The 15,581-nt window shown below is 38.6% G+C and overlaps 1 protein-coding gene across 1 annotated transcript; it reads right to left on the bottom strand.

Moving 5' to 3' along the window:
- Positions 1 to 8,859: 8,859 nt before the first annotated feature.
- Positions 8,860 to 11,370, bottom strand: LOC127546810 (cathepsin L2-like). Its single transcript, XM_051973752.1, has 5 exons — positions 11,325 to 11,370; positions 10,970 to 11,031; positions 10,662 to 10,827; positions 10,129 to 10,309; positions 8,860 to 9,674 (listed from the first exon to the last, which is right to left on the bottom strand). Exons 1-5 carry the CDS (start codon positions 11,368 to 11,370, stop codon positions 9,575 to 9,577), a joined length of 555 nt encoding a protein of 184 aa, XP_051829712.1. The 3' UTR covers positions 8,860 to 9,574.
- Positions 11,371 to 15,581: the final 4,211 nt, after the last annotated feature.

Consider the following 15,581-nt stretch of genomic DNA (forward strand, 5'->3'; position numbering starts at 1 on the left):
TTTCTCTGACCAATAGTATTTAAAGCACTTTTTCCTATGACTAGAAATGGTTTCAATTTCTTCATCTGAAAATTGTCTGTTCATTCCTTTTGACTGTTTATCATTGGGAAAATGGCTTGAGAATGGCTATATTGACTATATAGAGAATAGTCAAGTCTCTATATATTTTAAAAATGAGGCCTTTATCAGAACCCTTGAATGTAAAAATATTTCCCAAGTATTTCTTCCCTTCTAATCTTGTCTCCATTAGTTTTTAACTTAATGTAATCCAAATTATCCATTTGGTATTCAATTATGAGTTCCTGTGTTTCTTTGGTCATAGATTCTTTCTTTTGCCACAGATCTGACAGGTAAACTATTATCCTATGTTCTTCTATTCTGCTTATAATATCACATGATAATATAATATCATGACTAAATCATGAACCCATTTAGGTTTAGGTTTTGGATTCAGCAACATATTTGTGCCATAAAAGGACTTTGGTAGGATTCCTCATTTCCCTATTTTTTCAAATAGTTTCTATATTATTGGAATTAAATGTTTGGTAGGCAAAGAACTTGAAAATCACTAATGATCATAATCTTATACAAAATAAGAAGCACAGCTACAAACTGGGGCTGTATCTTTTGGGGACTGGGTAAATGTGTGGAAAGCAAAATAGCTTTTCACTGAAGAAGGAACTTTGGTTGATTCTCTGCTCCACATAGAATAACTTAAAACTCTTACAGATTATTAAGAAAAACTAGAGAATGCTGGAAAAGAAGCAGAGAATAGCTGACCATTCAAATTTCTTGTATGATATGAAAAAGAACACTACAAGCCTGGGAATAGGTGACTTCATTGACTTACAAAGAGTATGAGATTGTTTTCTGCTGAAGAAGGAAGAGTAATCAATATAAAGTCATTTTTTTTCCTTTCATGTTAATGAAGAACCTGGGAAACAGTTTTCTCATTTAGCTTTTTAGTACAGAGGCAGAAATGACATTTGTTTAGAAACCTTATGGAAACTTAGTGAAATGACATCAGCGTTGTAGCACTACTTTTCTGATCGCATCGTTGCTTCAGTATTGCAATGAATGTGTGGGATCATGTGGGATAAGCCCTTTTATTCAGACATTAATTTCTGCTTGTTCTACTCCCAGTTGCAGTTGCCTTATTTGATCCCCAAGGAGATGCTGAGGTAACTCAGGTTTTCCTTTAGCTTAGAAGTCCATCCATGGTTTTTTAGTTTTGACTCCTTTACTGGTTAGGATATCTATTGTCATAAGATTTTATTCCATAGGAAATATCGTCCTTATCCTGGGGATATAACAAGTGATTAAGTGAATTTCCTAATTTTTTTTCCTGTTCTCCAAATCTGCCCACAAGCAGTATCAGTGAACTAATCAGTGAACCTTCTTTGATCATACACTGTTTCAGCCTCTCGAGATACAAAGGTAAAGGAGGGCATGTCCTCAAAGATCTTTCATTTACTTAAAAGTTTAATTATATCTAAAAACTGCATGTAGTCCCTTTGCCTTCTTCCTCTCCCAATGAACAGGAACAACAGCACCAAAAGAAAGAAAGAAACAGACATCTGTGTAAGAAACATGCCTAGGAAAGTAAAGCAGATTCTCTCAGTGATGGGTAAAAATGAAGTCTCATCTTGTTTTTTTAGTCTAACCCCTCTGTATCAGGAGGTTGGTGACTTTCTTCATCTTTGTTCTTTTGAAACTGATTTGTGTTTTCATCATTCTAGAGTCTTTCAAATTTGTTTTCTTGATAATGTTATTGTCATTCTTTAAATACCCATCACAGGCTGCCTCCTTTGAACAGGTCCATGATGTTGTTTGAGTCCCTCTGCTTTTACAGCAACAAAGCCCCTTCTTTTGAGAATTGCGTCCAGCCTCCTGGGAATATTTATAGAAGAAGCAAACACACTTGGCATCTCTTTGCAAGGGCTGTCAAATGTTCTTTGCGTTTGAAAGATCTCCTCGCTCCACTTGTAATGGGAGAGGTTGAAAATATCAATCCAGTGTCAGTCAAGATAGGGGGTAATGATCCCCAAGTGGTAACGATTATGGGGTTGTATTAACTTTCTGGGAGTAAGGCAGGCACATCTTAGCTTAATCATTGTCAGCCCAAGCCATGATCTCCCACCTCCCAGAAGTCTCTTGTATGATAAATTTGCAGCAAGATAGGAAGGGAGAGGGATGCTTGCAGAGAATTTTGCATCTAGTTTCTAAGAAAACTTACCTCAAAATGTCAGAGCGCTTTTGGATAAAGTTCTGGGAGACAAGTTCACCTTCTGTATTCCAACCCTGCAAGAAAGTAGCAAGAATCTCACAGTCCCCACTCCCCTCTGCCTACAGGAATTCCTACCCTAGAGAAATGGTTCTGATCACTTACAAGGAGCAGTTCTCTTTTCACGTGGGATAGTTTGACGGCTCCTCAGAAAGAATGCTTGTGGACACGGTGGACAGAGCAATGGTCCTGGGGTCAGGTAGATCGGAGTTTTCATGTGGCCTCAGAAACACACTGTGTCTCTGATTCTGGGCAAGTCACTTAGTGATTGTCTCAGTTGGTGAGAGAGAAGTTTTGAGCTGACCATGCTCTCTAGATTGTGGAAACCAAAGTTCGAGGTGTCCACGTAAGGCCATGGAGGAATCACATGGGCAAAATTCCTACCAAAACATTTAAGAGATGAATTTTGGCAATCTTTCAGTACTAAAATGATGAAGATAGAACCAGCAACAGTTGTGCTGAGGAAGGAGACCTAACTTTTAAAAGTCCAATGTGAATGGAAAGGAACTCTACAGCCAATTTGTACTTTCAAAAATGCATGCATAAAATATTGAAGAAAAGACAGATAATTGAAGAGAAATACAAGTGCCTATTGGTCTGTGAGATGTGTGTTGGCTACCATCAGCCAAAGAAGAAAAAATAGGATTTTAGTTAGTAAGAATTGCCTCATTTATAAGTGAAAAAATGTGTAGCCATGAGCAAGGATGGTTTAGAACATCAAGTTTTGTAAAATATAAAGGGAAAGGAGAATGAAAAGAAATCTTTCTGAAACAGAGAGAAGCAGTGGTTATTTGCAGTTTAAAGATAGCTTCTCAAGAGACTTAGCTAAGCCAAAATATACAAGTTTTTAAAGAGGAAAATGGAAAGAAGCCATCAAATAATACAATTTATTTTAACATATTGCTAATATTTTTATGTCTAAACTATATATATGTGTATATATATATATATATATATATATATATATATATATATATATATATATATATATATATATATATATATATATATATATATATATATATATATATATATATATATATATATATATATATATATATATATATATATATATATATATATATATATATATATATATATATATATATATATATATATATATATATATATATATATATATATATATATATATATATATATATATATATATATATATATATATATATATATATATATATATATATATATATATATATATATATATATATATATATATATATATATATATATATATATGTATATATATACATATATATGTATATATATACATATATATGTATACATATACTACTCATGTATTTTATATCTTTTATAAAGCAATTTATTGGTGTCAACTGCAGCACTCTGGCTCTTGGCCAGAGTGCCCAGCTTCTTGCCCCAGGGTCCCTGTGCTTTGGTCTGGACTGGGATGACTGGCCCCTGCCTATTTGAAAGAGACTTATTTGGAAGTTGCTCCAAAGTATTTTCTTCCAGAAATGTGTTGTACTCCAGATATTTGTGGGTTTTGTCACTTCAGAACCAGGTTAGATGCTTCATTTGCTTTGAGAGAAGGTCAGAGAGTGTCATAGAAAGTTATGTCTCTTCTTTACCATCTTGGCTCCACTCACCATTAAACCAGCATCAATATGGAACTGACTTCCCATATGTCAATTTTTTAACTTCATGAGCCTAATCTATATGAGCATTAAAAGCATTCTTGTTGAGAAGAGGAATATTTTATGCAATATTCCATGATGCAAAACACTTGTTTAAGCACACAGGTAATTGAAAGATGCACAGATCCCAACACTTAAGAATTATGTGTTAAATAGTAAGCCTATATAGGATGGTGAAAGAAGAAATGTATATAAAAATCAGAAATATTGTTGGAAAATGCAGTCCACATCCAAAGAAAGACTATGGATTATGACTGCAGATTGAAGCACTTTTCAAATATTTTTCTTTTTCTTTCTCATGGATTTTCCCTTTTATGCTGACTCTTCTTATATACAAAACTAATATGAAAGTATGTTTCCTATGACTGTACTATGATTGTGGAAGTACACAAGAGCAAGGAACTATTCTGAGCCATGGGATATTTTCTCCTCTTCCAGAATGCACTAGGTATTAGATATAGCCAGAACCCAGAACTCAGATGACACCATAGCATTGTGTTCTGTTGTGGGTGTCACACTGGAGAATGAACTGAAAAACTGAGATTTGACCAGTGGATGCATACTACCAGAGTGATTGGTTTCCAAACTCATATACAGTTTGTTTAGTTGTTGTCATCTGGAATGTTGAAATATTAGGAATAAGATGTGTGGACAGCATAGGTGCCTTCTGATAAATACTCATGTGGGAAAGTAATCAAACTTGGGTTACTTTTCTGCTGGTCACCATGTTGAGTAAAGCTTCAAAGATAGAGATGTTGACTCCATAATAGATAAGAACAATTTATGCTGTCCCAAAGTGAAATCTGCTGTCATAGGATGTATTGAATTGACCAAAATTCAAAATTGAAAAGGAGAGGCAACTCCTCAAGAATATTTTAGAGGAAACTGACATCTGAGATCATTCCTGATTTAAAGTTGCCAATTTCACAATTGAGCAAAATATGCCTCAATGACATAGAGATCACTTGAAGATAGCTCAGGTTTGATTTTGTATTAAAGAGCCAATTGATGTCCCCAATAGGACATACATGTGCCTTAAGTGTCTGGACAATGCCGTTGAACATTCACAATAGTAGGGCAAAGAGAGCTTAGAGTAAATCATATCTTATCTTTATTGTTTGTGGTTTTGAAGGAATATCGATTCTAGGGGAAACAGGAATAATTTTAAGGTCAGAGGACCCTAGAGAACTTCTGTTGTAACAGTCTGTCAACAATTCTAAAGTCTTCTGGCTTTGGAGTCAGTGATTCTGAAGTCCGTCCCTCTCCCCTCCCAACCTTAGAGAGCTATCGTTCTAACAATCTGTCTGTCCATCATTATAAAAGTCTTCTGGCCTAGAAACATAATAATAATTCTTCCCTTAGACTTGAGGGAAGATATATTAGTAATCCTGAGACACACCAACCTTAAAATGTTACTGTTCTGACTATGCCTGTCAAGGGCTCTAAAGTCTTCTGGCAGTAGCATAGTTGTAGATATGATCCTCAGGGATAAGTAGATTCCTGAGATCAGTTCCTAGTTCTACTTTTAGCCATCAAATTAGCTTATCTGTGCCATGAAGAACTGGATAAATATATCGCATTTCCCCTGGTTCTTTGGTAAATTCTTTGGGAATTAGCCTGCTTCAAAAGGCATTACAATTAAACTTTGCCCCTTGACTTGCGTACAGGCTCAAACATGCAAATACTTTGGGAGACCAAGAACATGGAACTGCGACATGCAATCTTTAGGAATCCTTTCTGAGCTCTAACAGTTTTAAATTTTCCCATAGTAAGAAGAATCTTGATGGAAACTGTTGTAGGCAAAGAACTTGAAAATCAGTAATGATCTTAATCTTATGCAAAATGGGAAGCACAGTTACAAACTGGGGCTGAATCTTTTAGTGACTGGGTAAATTTGTGGAAAACAAAAGAGCTTTTCACTGAAGAAGGAACTTTGACTGAATCTCTCCTCAACACAGAGTAACTTAAAACTCTTTCAAACTATTAAGAAAGACTAGAGAATGATGGAGAAGAAGGAGATCATAGTCTACTCATTGAAATTTTTATATGATATGGAGAAGAACACTTCAAGCCTGGGAATAGGTGACTTTGTGGAAGTACACAAGAGGAAGGAACTATTCTGAGCCATGGGATATTTTCTCCTCTTTCAGAATGCACTAGGTGGTAGACATAGCCAGAACCCAAAACTCAGATGATACCATATCATTATGTTCAATTATTCATGATACACTGGAGAATGAACTGAAAAACTGAGATTTGACTAGTGGATGTATACTACCAGAGTGATTGGTTTCCAAACTCATATACAGTTTGTTTAGTTGATGTCGTCTGGAATGTTGAAATATTAAGAATAAGATGTGTGGACAGCATAGGTGCCTTCTGATAAATACTCATGTGGGAAAGTAATCAAACTTGGGTTGCTTTTCTGCTGGTCATCGTGTTGAGTAAAGCTTCAAAGATAGAGCTGTTGGCTCCATAATAAGAAGGAACAATTTGTGCTGTTCCAAAGTGAAATCTGCTCTCATAGTATGTATTGAATTGACCAAAATTCAAAATTGAAAAGGAGAGGCAACTCCTCAAGAATATTTTAGAGGAAACTGACATCTGAGATCATTCCTGCGTTAAAGTTGCCAATTTTACAATTGAGAAAAATATGTCTCAGTGACATAGAGACCACTTGAAGGTAGCTCAGGTTTGATTTTGTATTAAAGAGCCAATTGATGTCCCCAATAGGACATACATGTGCCTTAAGTGTCTGGACAATGCCGTTGAACATTCACAATACTAGGGCAAAGAGAGCTTAGAGTAAGTCGTGTCTTATTTTTATTGTTTGTGGTTTTGAAGGAATATAGCTTCTAGGGGAAACAGGAATAATTTTAAGGTCAGAGGACCCTAGAGAACTTCTGTTGTAACAATTCTAATGTCTTCTGGCTTTGGAGTCAGTGATTCTGAAGTCCGTCCCTCTCCCCTCCCAACCTTAGAGAGCTATCGTTCTAACAATCTGTCTGTCCATCATTATAAAAGTCTTCTGGCCTAGAAACATAATAATAATTCTTCCCTTAGATGTTAATGAAGAGGTATTAGTAATCCTGAGACACACCAACCTTAAAATGCTACTGTTCTGACTATCTGTCTGTCAATGGTTCTAAAGTGTTCTGGCAGTAGCATTGTTGTGGATAAGGTCCTCAGTGATAAGCAGATTCCTGAGACCAGTTTTCAGTTCTGCCTCTAGCCATCAAATTAGCTTATCCAGAACATGAAGAACTGGATAAATATATCACATTTCTCCTGGTTCTTTGGTAAATTCTTTGGGAATTAGCCTGCTTCAAAAGACACCTTGTATTTCCCAAAAATTTATATGAGCCATATTGCAACATAGGGTTTGGACCATGACTTTCTGGTCATGGACTAAGAACATAGAGACAATTTAGTAGGACAGAAGTGTCATCTCATTGAAAAAAAGTCACAGTGCATTGTGACAGTTCTGCATGTATTATCTGAGTTGAAAGAATGGCTTAATTATAGAGCAGAACCATGTCAGAGAAGGATCCAAGCTTGGTCGGGGTGGTCAGTTCCTTCATTCTAGTTAGATGACTTTCTCTGCACTATGTACTTTTAACAGATATTATAATGATGACAACGTGTAAAATATGTTGGAAGGATTATCAACACATGAGAAAGAAACACCGTGTAATCTTTAGTTCTGGGGGAAATGGCACCTATAAACCTGCTTGGTGCAGGGTTGTTATAAATCTTTGTTTTGTCAATAAAAAGAAAAAGAAAAAATGTTTGTAAAGCATTAAAAGCAAAATTAGTTATGAATGCATCATGAAGTTTAGCTCCATTGTAAGCAATATTTGAGGTTCCAAAACTACATTGCTACTCCATTGTGAAAATCCCTATCAAATAATTTTTGCTTCCTTAATTTGTTACCATCTAAGCTTCAATAACAAGATTATGAAAAGACTTTGAGTAAACTCACAAGACAGTTGGAGAAGGAAGCAGCAGGAAGGATATAGAAAGATGGTCTTCAATCTCTTTGTAGATTCTGGCCTTCTCATTTCCTTCAAATTCTGTTTATACTCTGCTTCAGGCTCAGCTCCATTGTGTTCCCTTGTGCTGAACTTAAATCTTTTTTCATTATTCTTTTTTTCAAATCTAAGTATCTCTTCACTCCCTTGTATAAAGGGCAAATTTTTCTTTCCTTTCCGCAGAAAAGTTGTAAGGGACTGGCAGAAACGCCAACCCTCCCAAGACTATAGTCTAGATTTCTTCCAGTATTGAATAGTTTTATATATATATATATAGCCATATGAAGATTATGAAGATTGCCCTTCTCATAGGCTTACCATGAACACTGAATGTCTGAGTATGTGTCTTCATTTATTCCCAGAGTACTTTAGGTGTGGGAATGGTGGTTGGGGTGAGGATGCTTTGATCTAAATCAAGGTAAATCTTGGTAGTTAAATTTCTAGTTATTAGGCTAGTGTGTTGTGATTTGAGTAAAAAGTTAGGTGAACATATAGAGTGATTTGTAACAGAATAAAAGGAGGAAAAATCATGCATTTGAAAGATTAAGTAGGGACTTAAAATAATGGATGTTATGGTGAATATCATAGGGAAGCTGTTCTTTTTAAACCAATATCTGTCTGTCACCAGGCACATAGTAGATGCTAAATAAATATCAAATGATCTGTGTGCAATCATGATTATTATAAGTAAAGATTAAAAATGTTCATGAAGAATTTACTATTACTTAATTTGCTATAGTGAGAGAAGCCCCATTGTTTCGCTACATGATGTGATGAGAGAGACAGATTTTTGAATGTGTCAAATGCCATTTGTATGAGAGTGACTGAGGTGCAAATCAGTGGCAAAGGATATATTGTATTCATGGAGGAGACTAGGCAAGTTGGACCTGAAGAAAGAGGCTGGTTGAAATATAGAAGATTGCTGGTACTTGCATGTGGATTATGGAATAGGAATCTTCCTCTCTTGATACCAAATTGTATTGGAGTACTGGTAAGCAGGTACATCTCAGGGATGCTAATCTTCTGGCTTCCATTTAGAAACACTGAGAATGTTGTGGTCCTCTCATGGCTAAGATGCTCTAATAAACAATGAAGCTCAATATAGCTATATTGCTTTCTCTCTTAGAAGAACTTTCAAGATTTTCATCTGCTGGATATCAACCCTTTTAGCTGCAATGCAGAGAGAAAGAAAACCCCCAGTGCTGTTTAAAAATGGGTTTTAGGGGCAGCTGAATTGCCCAGTAGTTGAAGCACTGGTCCTGGAGTGGAAAGGAGCTGTGTTCAAATCTAGCCTCAGACACGTAATACTTCCTAGCTGTGCGACCCTGGGCAATTGCCTCACCCAAAAAATTGAACAAAAAATAAAAAATAAAATATTTGCTTTATTACACAGAATGTTAGCATAGCTCACACCTGGATCCAACATTGGTAGCAAACCAATAAGAAGCAGTTGTGAAAGTACTTTGTTAGGCTGACAAGACTTGATCTTGGATATTAGAGTCTTATCTCACTGGTGAATGCTAACAGAATTTCTTCTTCTATGGGCCCAGAAGACAGATCCAGGGAGTGATCTCTCCATCAGCTTACAGAACAGGATAGATGGAATCAGATGCAATACCACAGTGGTTGTTCCCGGTCCTTGCAAGATGCATGTAGCCATTTTCGCCCCAGGACTCACCAAAGCTGAAAGCAAAAAGATCTGAATTATAACATGGATAGCTGTTAGGAGAATTAACCTTGCAAATGAAGGTGTATGGCTTGTACTTTGTCTTCATTTCTGAGAGTATAATGACAGTGAGTCTAAGGTATCATAGAAAAGACTGGATTTGCATATCCTGAGCCACATGGCAAGTGGGAAATTGGCTCAATCCCCAAATGCAGCTGAGGTAGGGGAAAGAGGAATTTCTTATCAAGGCTCAGAAGGAATCAGTGCCAGATTGTGAAGCACAGCAAGTGGTAAAAAGCCAGCTCTGTCAAAGAGATATGACACTCTGCTTCTCATGGACTGAGATAAAAAATCCCAGTGGATGTCCAGGTTCTTAAATGTAGGTAAACTCCACTGACTACAAGAGTCCTCAAAGTTCCTCCCTCCTTCACAAGGCAATTCTACAGCTTTGTCATGTTCCTCCTTCCATACCTGTTTTTAATAATCCAATATTTCCTGCCTCCAAGTTGGTCTTGGTCATTTAACTTATCTAAAATATAATAGTTTTCTTCTAATTCCATAAAGTTATTGTTGGATTCTTCTTCTCCATATCCAATCAACACCACAGCATGGTTCAAAAGATTCGGGTCACAACTTGGTTCATGGAAGAGTCCTAGAAAAGGCAAGCAAAGAGCACTTTAGGTGAGTTAGATGGCTCAGGGAAGGAGACCAGAGCTTGTGTTGGGAGAACCTAAATGCAAAGGGACTCTTTCTAGCTGTGAGGTGTTGGTCAAGTCACTTATTTGTGTTTGCCTGAGTTCCCTCTTTTTAATGTGGGAACGATAATAGTACTCATCTTCCTGAGATTTTGGAAGAATCAAATGAAAGACAATTCCTATAGAGAGCACTAAGCATAGCACCTGACATTAGGTCAACATTGTATTATTTAGTTCAGTCTGCCACTGTTGAGCCTTTATTTTTTGGACACCATATCTGACTGACACCAAGTCTGGCTGATGGCTTACCTCCTCGATAGAAACGGAAGGACTGCGTGGCGTGCATCGCCACAGACAATGGCCCCACGGTTGCCACAGCTTCCATCAGAGCTCCTTCATCTCCAGGGGGAAGCTTTTCATAACCTCTCAATGTAAAATGTGGACATGTAGGTGTGGAGTAGCACAACTGATTTTCCTGCAAGAGATATTCACATGGAGGAAGTCAGCAAAGGTTGGGGATGAACAGAAGGACAGGATTTCCAGGAATCTGAGGAAAACTCAATTATCTAGTGACATTTTAACAGAGAGTCGGAGCCAGCTGAGCTTGCTGTCTTAACCTGCAGGTTAAGTGTCTGGAAAGGGGGCCCTGGAACATCTGGCTGGATATCCAGCCCTTGGTCTGCAAAGGATAAAAGAGTAAAGTTTGCCATTCTGTCAGGGTGGTGAGGACTTGCACCACATGCTGAGCCCTCCCATAATACAGAGGAGGAGAAGAGATCCCAAACCTCACTTTTATTCACTGAATAGAAGCTTGCCAAGTCAGCAGACAGCATGGAAGCCTAAGGGTTTCTGGCTGTTGTACCCTTGGGGAAACGCATTTTAAGGCAATCCAGGTATTGGCAGGACTTCCAAATGCCTGTTTTATTCACTACAGACTTGCATGCATTTTGTGAAAAAGAATGCCATAGTTACTGTCTCTGTCAAATTTTCTGCGGGGTTTTCTGGTGGTTGTTGCCATTGTTGCAGTTAGGTGCTACGTGAGCATGCTTAAATTATAGAAATTATCCCTCCCTTCAGTGCAGCTCCCTTGCACATCGGGACATCAGCTCCCCGAGGTCACGGTCCTCTTGGAGACGGAAGGACAAACAACCTCAGCCCTTGCACAAACGTTTTCTTGATTTTAGGAGCAAGTGGTTTCCCTTGGCCTTGTGCACAAGGAGCAAGCCCTGGCTTAGCCTTTCCCCAGCTTTGGCCAGATGGGCCAGCCCCGTGCCCAGGACAGAAGGTTTCCTCATGTACCTGGCCCAGGTATGGGTAGCAGAACTCAGTGGTAACGCCTCCCTGTTCTATGAGGGAATTGTAGGCCTCGGTGACAAATCCTCCAGCACAGCTACTTCCTTCTGTACAGTCCAGTAGCTGCTGTTTGCTCAGTTCCACAAGTTTGCCTGTTGTCCGGAAGATCTGGCCTTCCAGAGCTCCAGCTGCTGAGAACGCCCAGCAGGAGCCACAGCTACCCTGAAAGAAGAGACAGCATTAACTGAGCCTTGTGGTCAAGCTCCCGAGGGGCTGAGTGAGTGCAAGCCTCTGACCATGACAGGACAGGTCAACATTGGTTGGGAGACAAAAGAATCAGGGAGAAGCAGTTAACATTCTGGTAAGAGTTGTGGTTTTCTGTCTCCTGAGAAGGACTTTGGGGCTTCTGCTCCATGGCTCATCACTTAGTGGGAAGGAGACATGGCCAGGATCGGGGTCCAGTGCTAAATCGCTGGAAGTCTCCCTATTTTCTGGCCCAGTTTCTTGCAGGTTCAAAGGTGGCAGCTCTTAATGGAAATATGCTCAGTAAATGCAGTGCTTAAGAAGAAACCCTTGAAGTGGGTGGGGGGGGGGGGCGGAGAATACCTGCTGTACCACCGGTGTTAAAAAGCCACGCTCTCTCCAGTCTACTGATCGGGGAATGTCACGTAAAGATGAATCACAGTGGATTTTGGCGTTTCTTCTTGTCCTCTGTGTTATGGGCCGGCTTATCAGGACATTGAATTCCTCATCAGTCTGTAAGAATGGAACACTTGGTCATGGGGGACACGGAATCAGTCTTCGTTTTCAGAGAAAGTAATTGGGGGGGATAACCCATCTCCCCTGAGTCCCCTGTCTAGTACTGGCTGCATCTTCCCTCACTCTTCCTAACCCATTGGTTGGGGCACGGGATTTGGAATACTCCTGATTTCTCAGTCTTTTTTCCCCCATTTTTCTTCCTCTGTTATGGGCCAGAACTCTGAAATAAGGATTCTTACAAGATGTTAAGTCAGTGGAATTGATGAGACAATGGTTGTCTAGTTTAGCATGGTGCTTAATCGTTCTCTAAATTCAGCATGATTGATTTACTCTTATAAGTAATGGTTTCCTAGTGATATAATGTTTGGTTTATACTCAGTGTGTTGCATATAAGCTAAGCCAAACTCAGCCAAAGGGGGCAGAGACAGATTGTTTCCTTCATCCACCTTTGTATTGGCTGGAGGCTGAAGCAAAAACCTTTGGACTCAGACTCATTTGATCTCACATCACCTTGGTGGCCTATCCTGCATTTCCTCCACTGAGACCCAGCTAGCCCAGGGCCTAGGGAAAGAGATAATAAATAATTTGGACATTAACACCTGGTTATTCTTTTGATGATTACTCTATTGAAAAGAAGGCTGCTCCAAGACCTCTAGAAAACCACAAGAGAGCACTAATTCCTCCACTGGGGAACTTCTCTTCCTCTGAGGCTGCTGCCATTCACAACTCCCACCCACTGAAAATGCTGGTAAGTTTTATCTACAAACTCCACCCCTAAATCACTCTGCTTCGTTCTGTGATAAGTTTGATACCTGGCATACAGTTTGGCTCTGCTCCCCAATTGCTGCTCCAATACTATGGGACTTCCATGTCCTTACTTAGGTTTCCTCCAGTTTCTTAATCACTCACTTCCTCCACCTCCTCATCTTCCATGAGGTGTTCCTCCCTCCATATCAGCCTCACACTAAGATGATCACTTCCTCAGTTTTGCCATCTCCCACCAAGGAGCCCTTTTATGTTTCACAATTCTGAAAACCGCTTATATAACTGTCATCCACTGGCTTTTCTCCTCTCCTCTTTTCCCTTACAAAATACTATTCTTCATCCTTACCATGACCTCCAGTCTTTTAAGTCCTCAATTCTCTTCTAGGTTACCTTGTTTGGAGGCCTTCTCCAATATATTGGAAGCTCTTTGAGGGCAGGGCCTATCTTTTGTCTCTTTGTTTCCCCAGCTACCTTAGTGTGCTAAAAGCACACTGCCTGGAGCATAATAGATGCTAGATACAAGTTTATTGAATTAATGAATTGATCACACACTTACCTTGTCCCCAAAATCATTCATTTCCAGGTAATAACTATGGTTCCCCGTCTTATACTGATCATTGTGCTCTTCAATCAACTTCAGGTTCTTCTCCCATATTTTTCTCCTAAAAGTATCTTCCTCCTATGAAAAAATTGAGACCCAAAGGGGTCATGGTAATAGACCCATGGCCATAAGTTCTGTGCACTAGAGTTCTGAGTGCCCTACCACATTGCTATGATTTTCAATGCATGGGTATGTACCACGGCGAACATAAATTGCCTCTTCAAAAGCAAGTCAAAAGTTAGTCACCTTCCATTGCCTTCTCTTTCCTTGCAATGTACAATTCTATGATATGGAATTAGCTACCTTAGGCCAGGAAGTACCTCAGGGGTTAATTTAATCCAATCCATACCTAAATAGTCTTCTCTAAAATCTTTTTTTTTTCCTTGCACATCACGTGATCCATTTAATATGTTCAAACCACTTTGCAATAACATCCATTGGTAGGTCATTTCTACTTATTAAGAAGATCTCAGATCTGCCCATTCCAAACAGTTGTCTAAAGCTGATATTGTGGAGAAAAGCAACTAAGCGAAAGACGTATTATTGCCTTCCTATAAGTACATGTTCTAGAAGTCACCCATGGCAGTCATAACTGTAATTCTTTTGACTTTCAGCTTCCGGGTGACTTCAACTAAACAGGCTTTGTTAGTGTTTCAATTTTTCTTATGTTTGTAGTAGCTATCTTATGGTCAAATTTCTTTTTTGTCTAAGTGATTTCTCCTTTTGGTTGCCAAAAACTGAACTCAGTGCTGCAAAGAGAGGTCTCAGTTGAGTAGAGTTCAGAGGAAGTATCCCCTCACTCGGATCTTTGAGGTAGGCAAAGATCCATGTATGACCTACTGGTTCTCCCAAAATACATGAACACTTACCTTAGCATAATTCCTTCCATGGGTGGACTTAAACAGTTCCCATTCAGTGTCCAGTTTTGTGTTTCTTGTTGGAAGACAATATGAAAGTCCCAAGCAAAGGGAAACAAGACAGAGGAATAGTCTCATGGTGGCTACCTTTGCGGCTAACATAATGTTCAGAGACTCTTCTGACTGCTGGAGCCTATTTCAAAAACATTCAAAATTTGTGTTATACATACCTTGAAAATATATCAAAAACTCTTTCACTCTTCCCACACCTGTCCAATATCTTTGCGTAATTAGGTTAGTGAAAAGGGGACTAATTTCAATGTTTTATTCACTTGGAAGTCAAAGAAGTTGAGAGTAAATTTAGAGTGGACACTAGTTATGATGGATATTGAGGATATGATTGTAGTCGTTGCCTCTAAATGTTGGTCACTTTTCCTCTGTCTCCTCGTTCTTTTTTCCTCTTTAGGCTTAGTATGTCTCATATATTCCTACATATTTACACATAATTTTTATAGACCTTTCTGTATACCATAATCTCTTTTTAGTAAATATTTCTCATTGAGTGACATAACGGATGAGAACTAAAAGCTTAGAACCCTATGGAATTCTTTCCAAAATACATGCCTGATTTCTCCTGCTCTGCATTTTGGCCCATGTCCCCAGACATCAGCCCCAGTGGAAAGAGAAGGTCCCAAAGTTTCCTCTAACTCACCTGTAGAAGAAGCTGCAGTCCCAATGGAAAAGAGAGAATGGTTCTTCAACAATGTTGAGAAGTCTGCTTTTCTCACATGCACAAAACTCTGAGTTTAGCTCCTTGTGTTTTTCCCATCCACTATTTATATGTGTTTTTTTTTCCTAACCAGCCTGAAGGCTGTGTATCCTATCTTAAGATCTCACTTTGCTCTTGGTTTAATACCTGAGGCATTAGGAAGAAGTTGGGGAAAAAAAAACAAA

The sequence above is a fragment of the Antechinus flavipes genome, chromosome 2, assembly GCF_016432865.1.
Source record: "Antechinus flavipes isolate AdamAnt ecotype Samford, QLD, Australia chromosome 2, AdamAnt_v2, whole genome shotgun sequence".
In the NCBI taxonomy this organism is placed as follows: Eukaryota; Metazoa; Chordata; class Mammalia; order Dasyuromorphia; family Dasyuridae; genus Antechinus; species Antechinus flavipes.

Coding starts and splice junctions, on each gene's coding strand:
- LOC127546810 (XM_051973752.1), bottom strand. CDS start 11,370: ATGGCAACAACCACCAGAAAACCCCGCAGAAAATTTGACAGAGACA. Junction 10,828..10,969: donor TCCAGACACTTAACCTGCAG/GTTAAGACAGCA, acceptor TATCTCTTGCAG/GAAAATCAGTTGTGCTACTC. Junction 9,675..10,128: donor TATTGGATTATTAAAAACAG/GTATGGAAGGAG, acceptor TTTTGCTTTCAG/CTTTGGTGAGTCCTGGGGCG.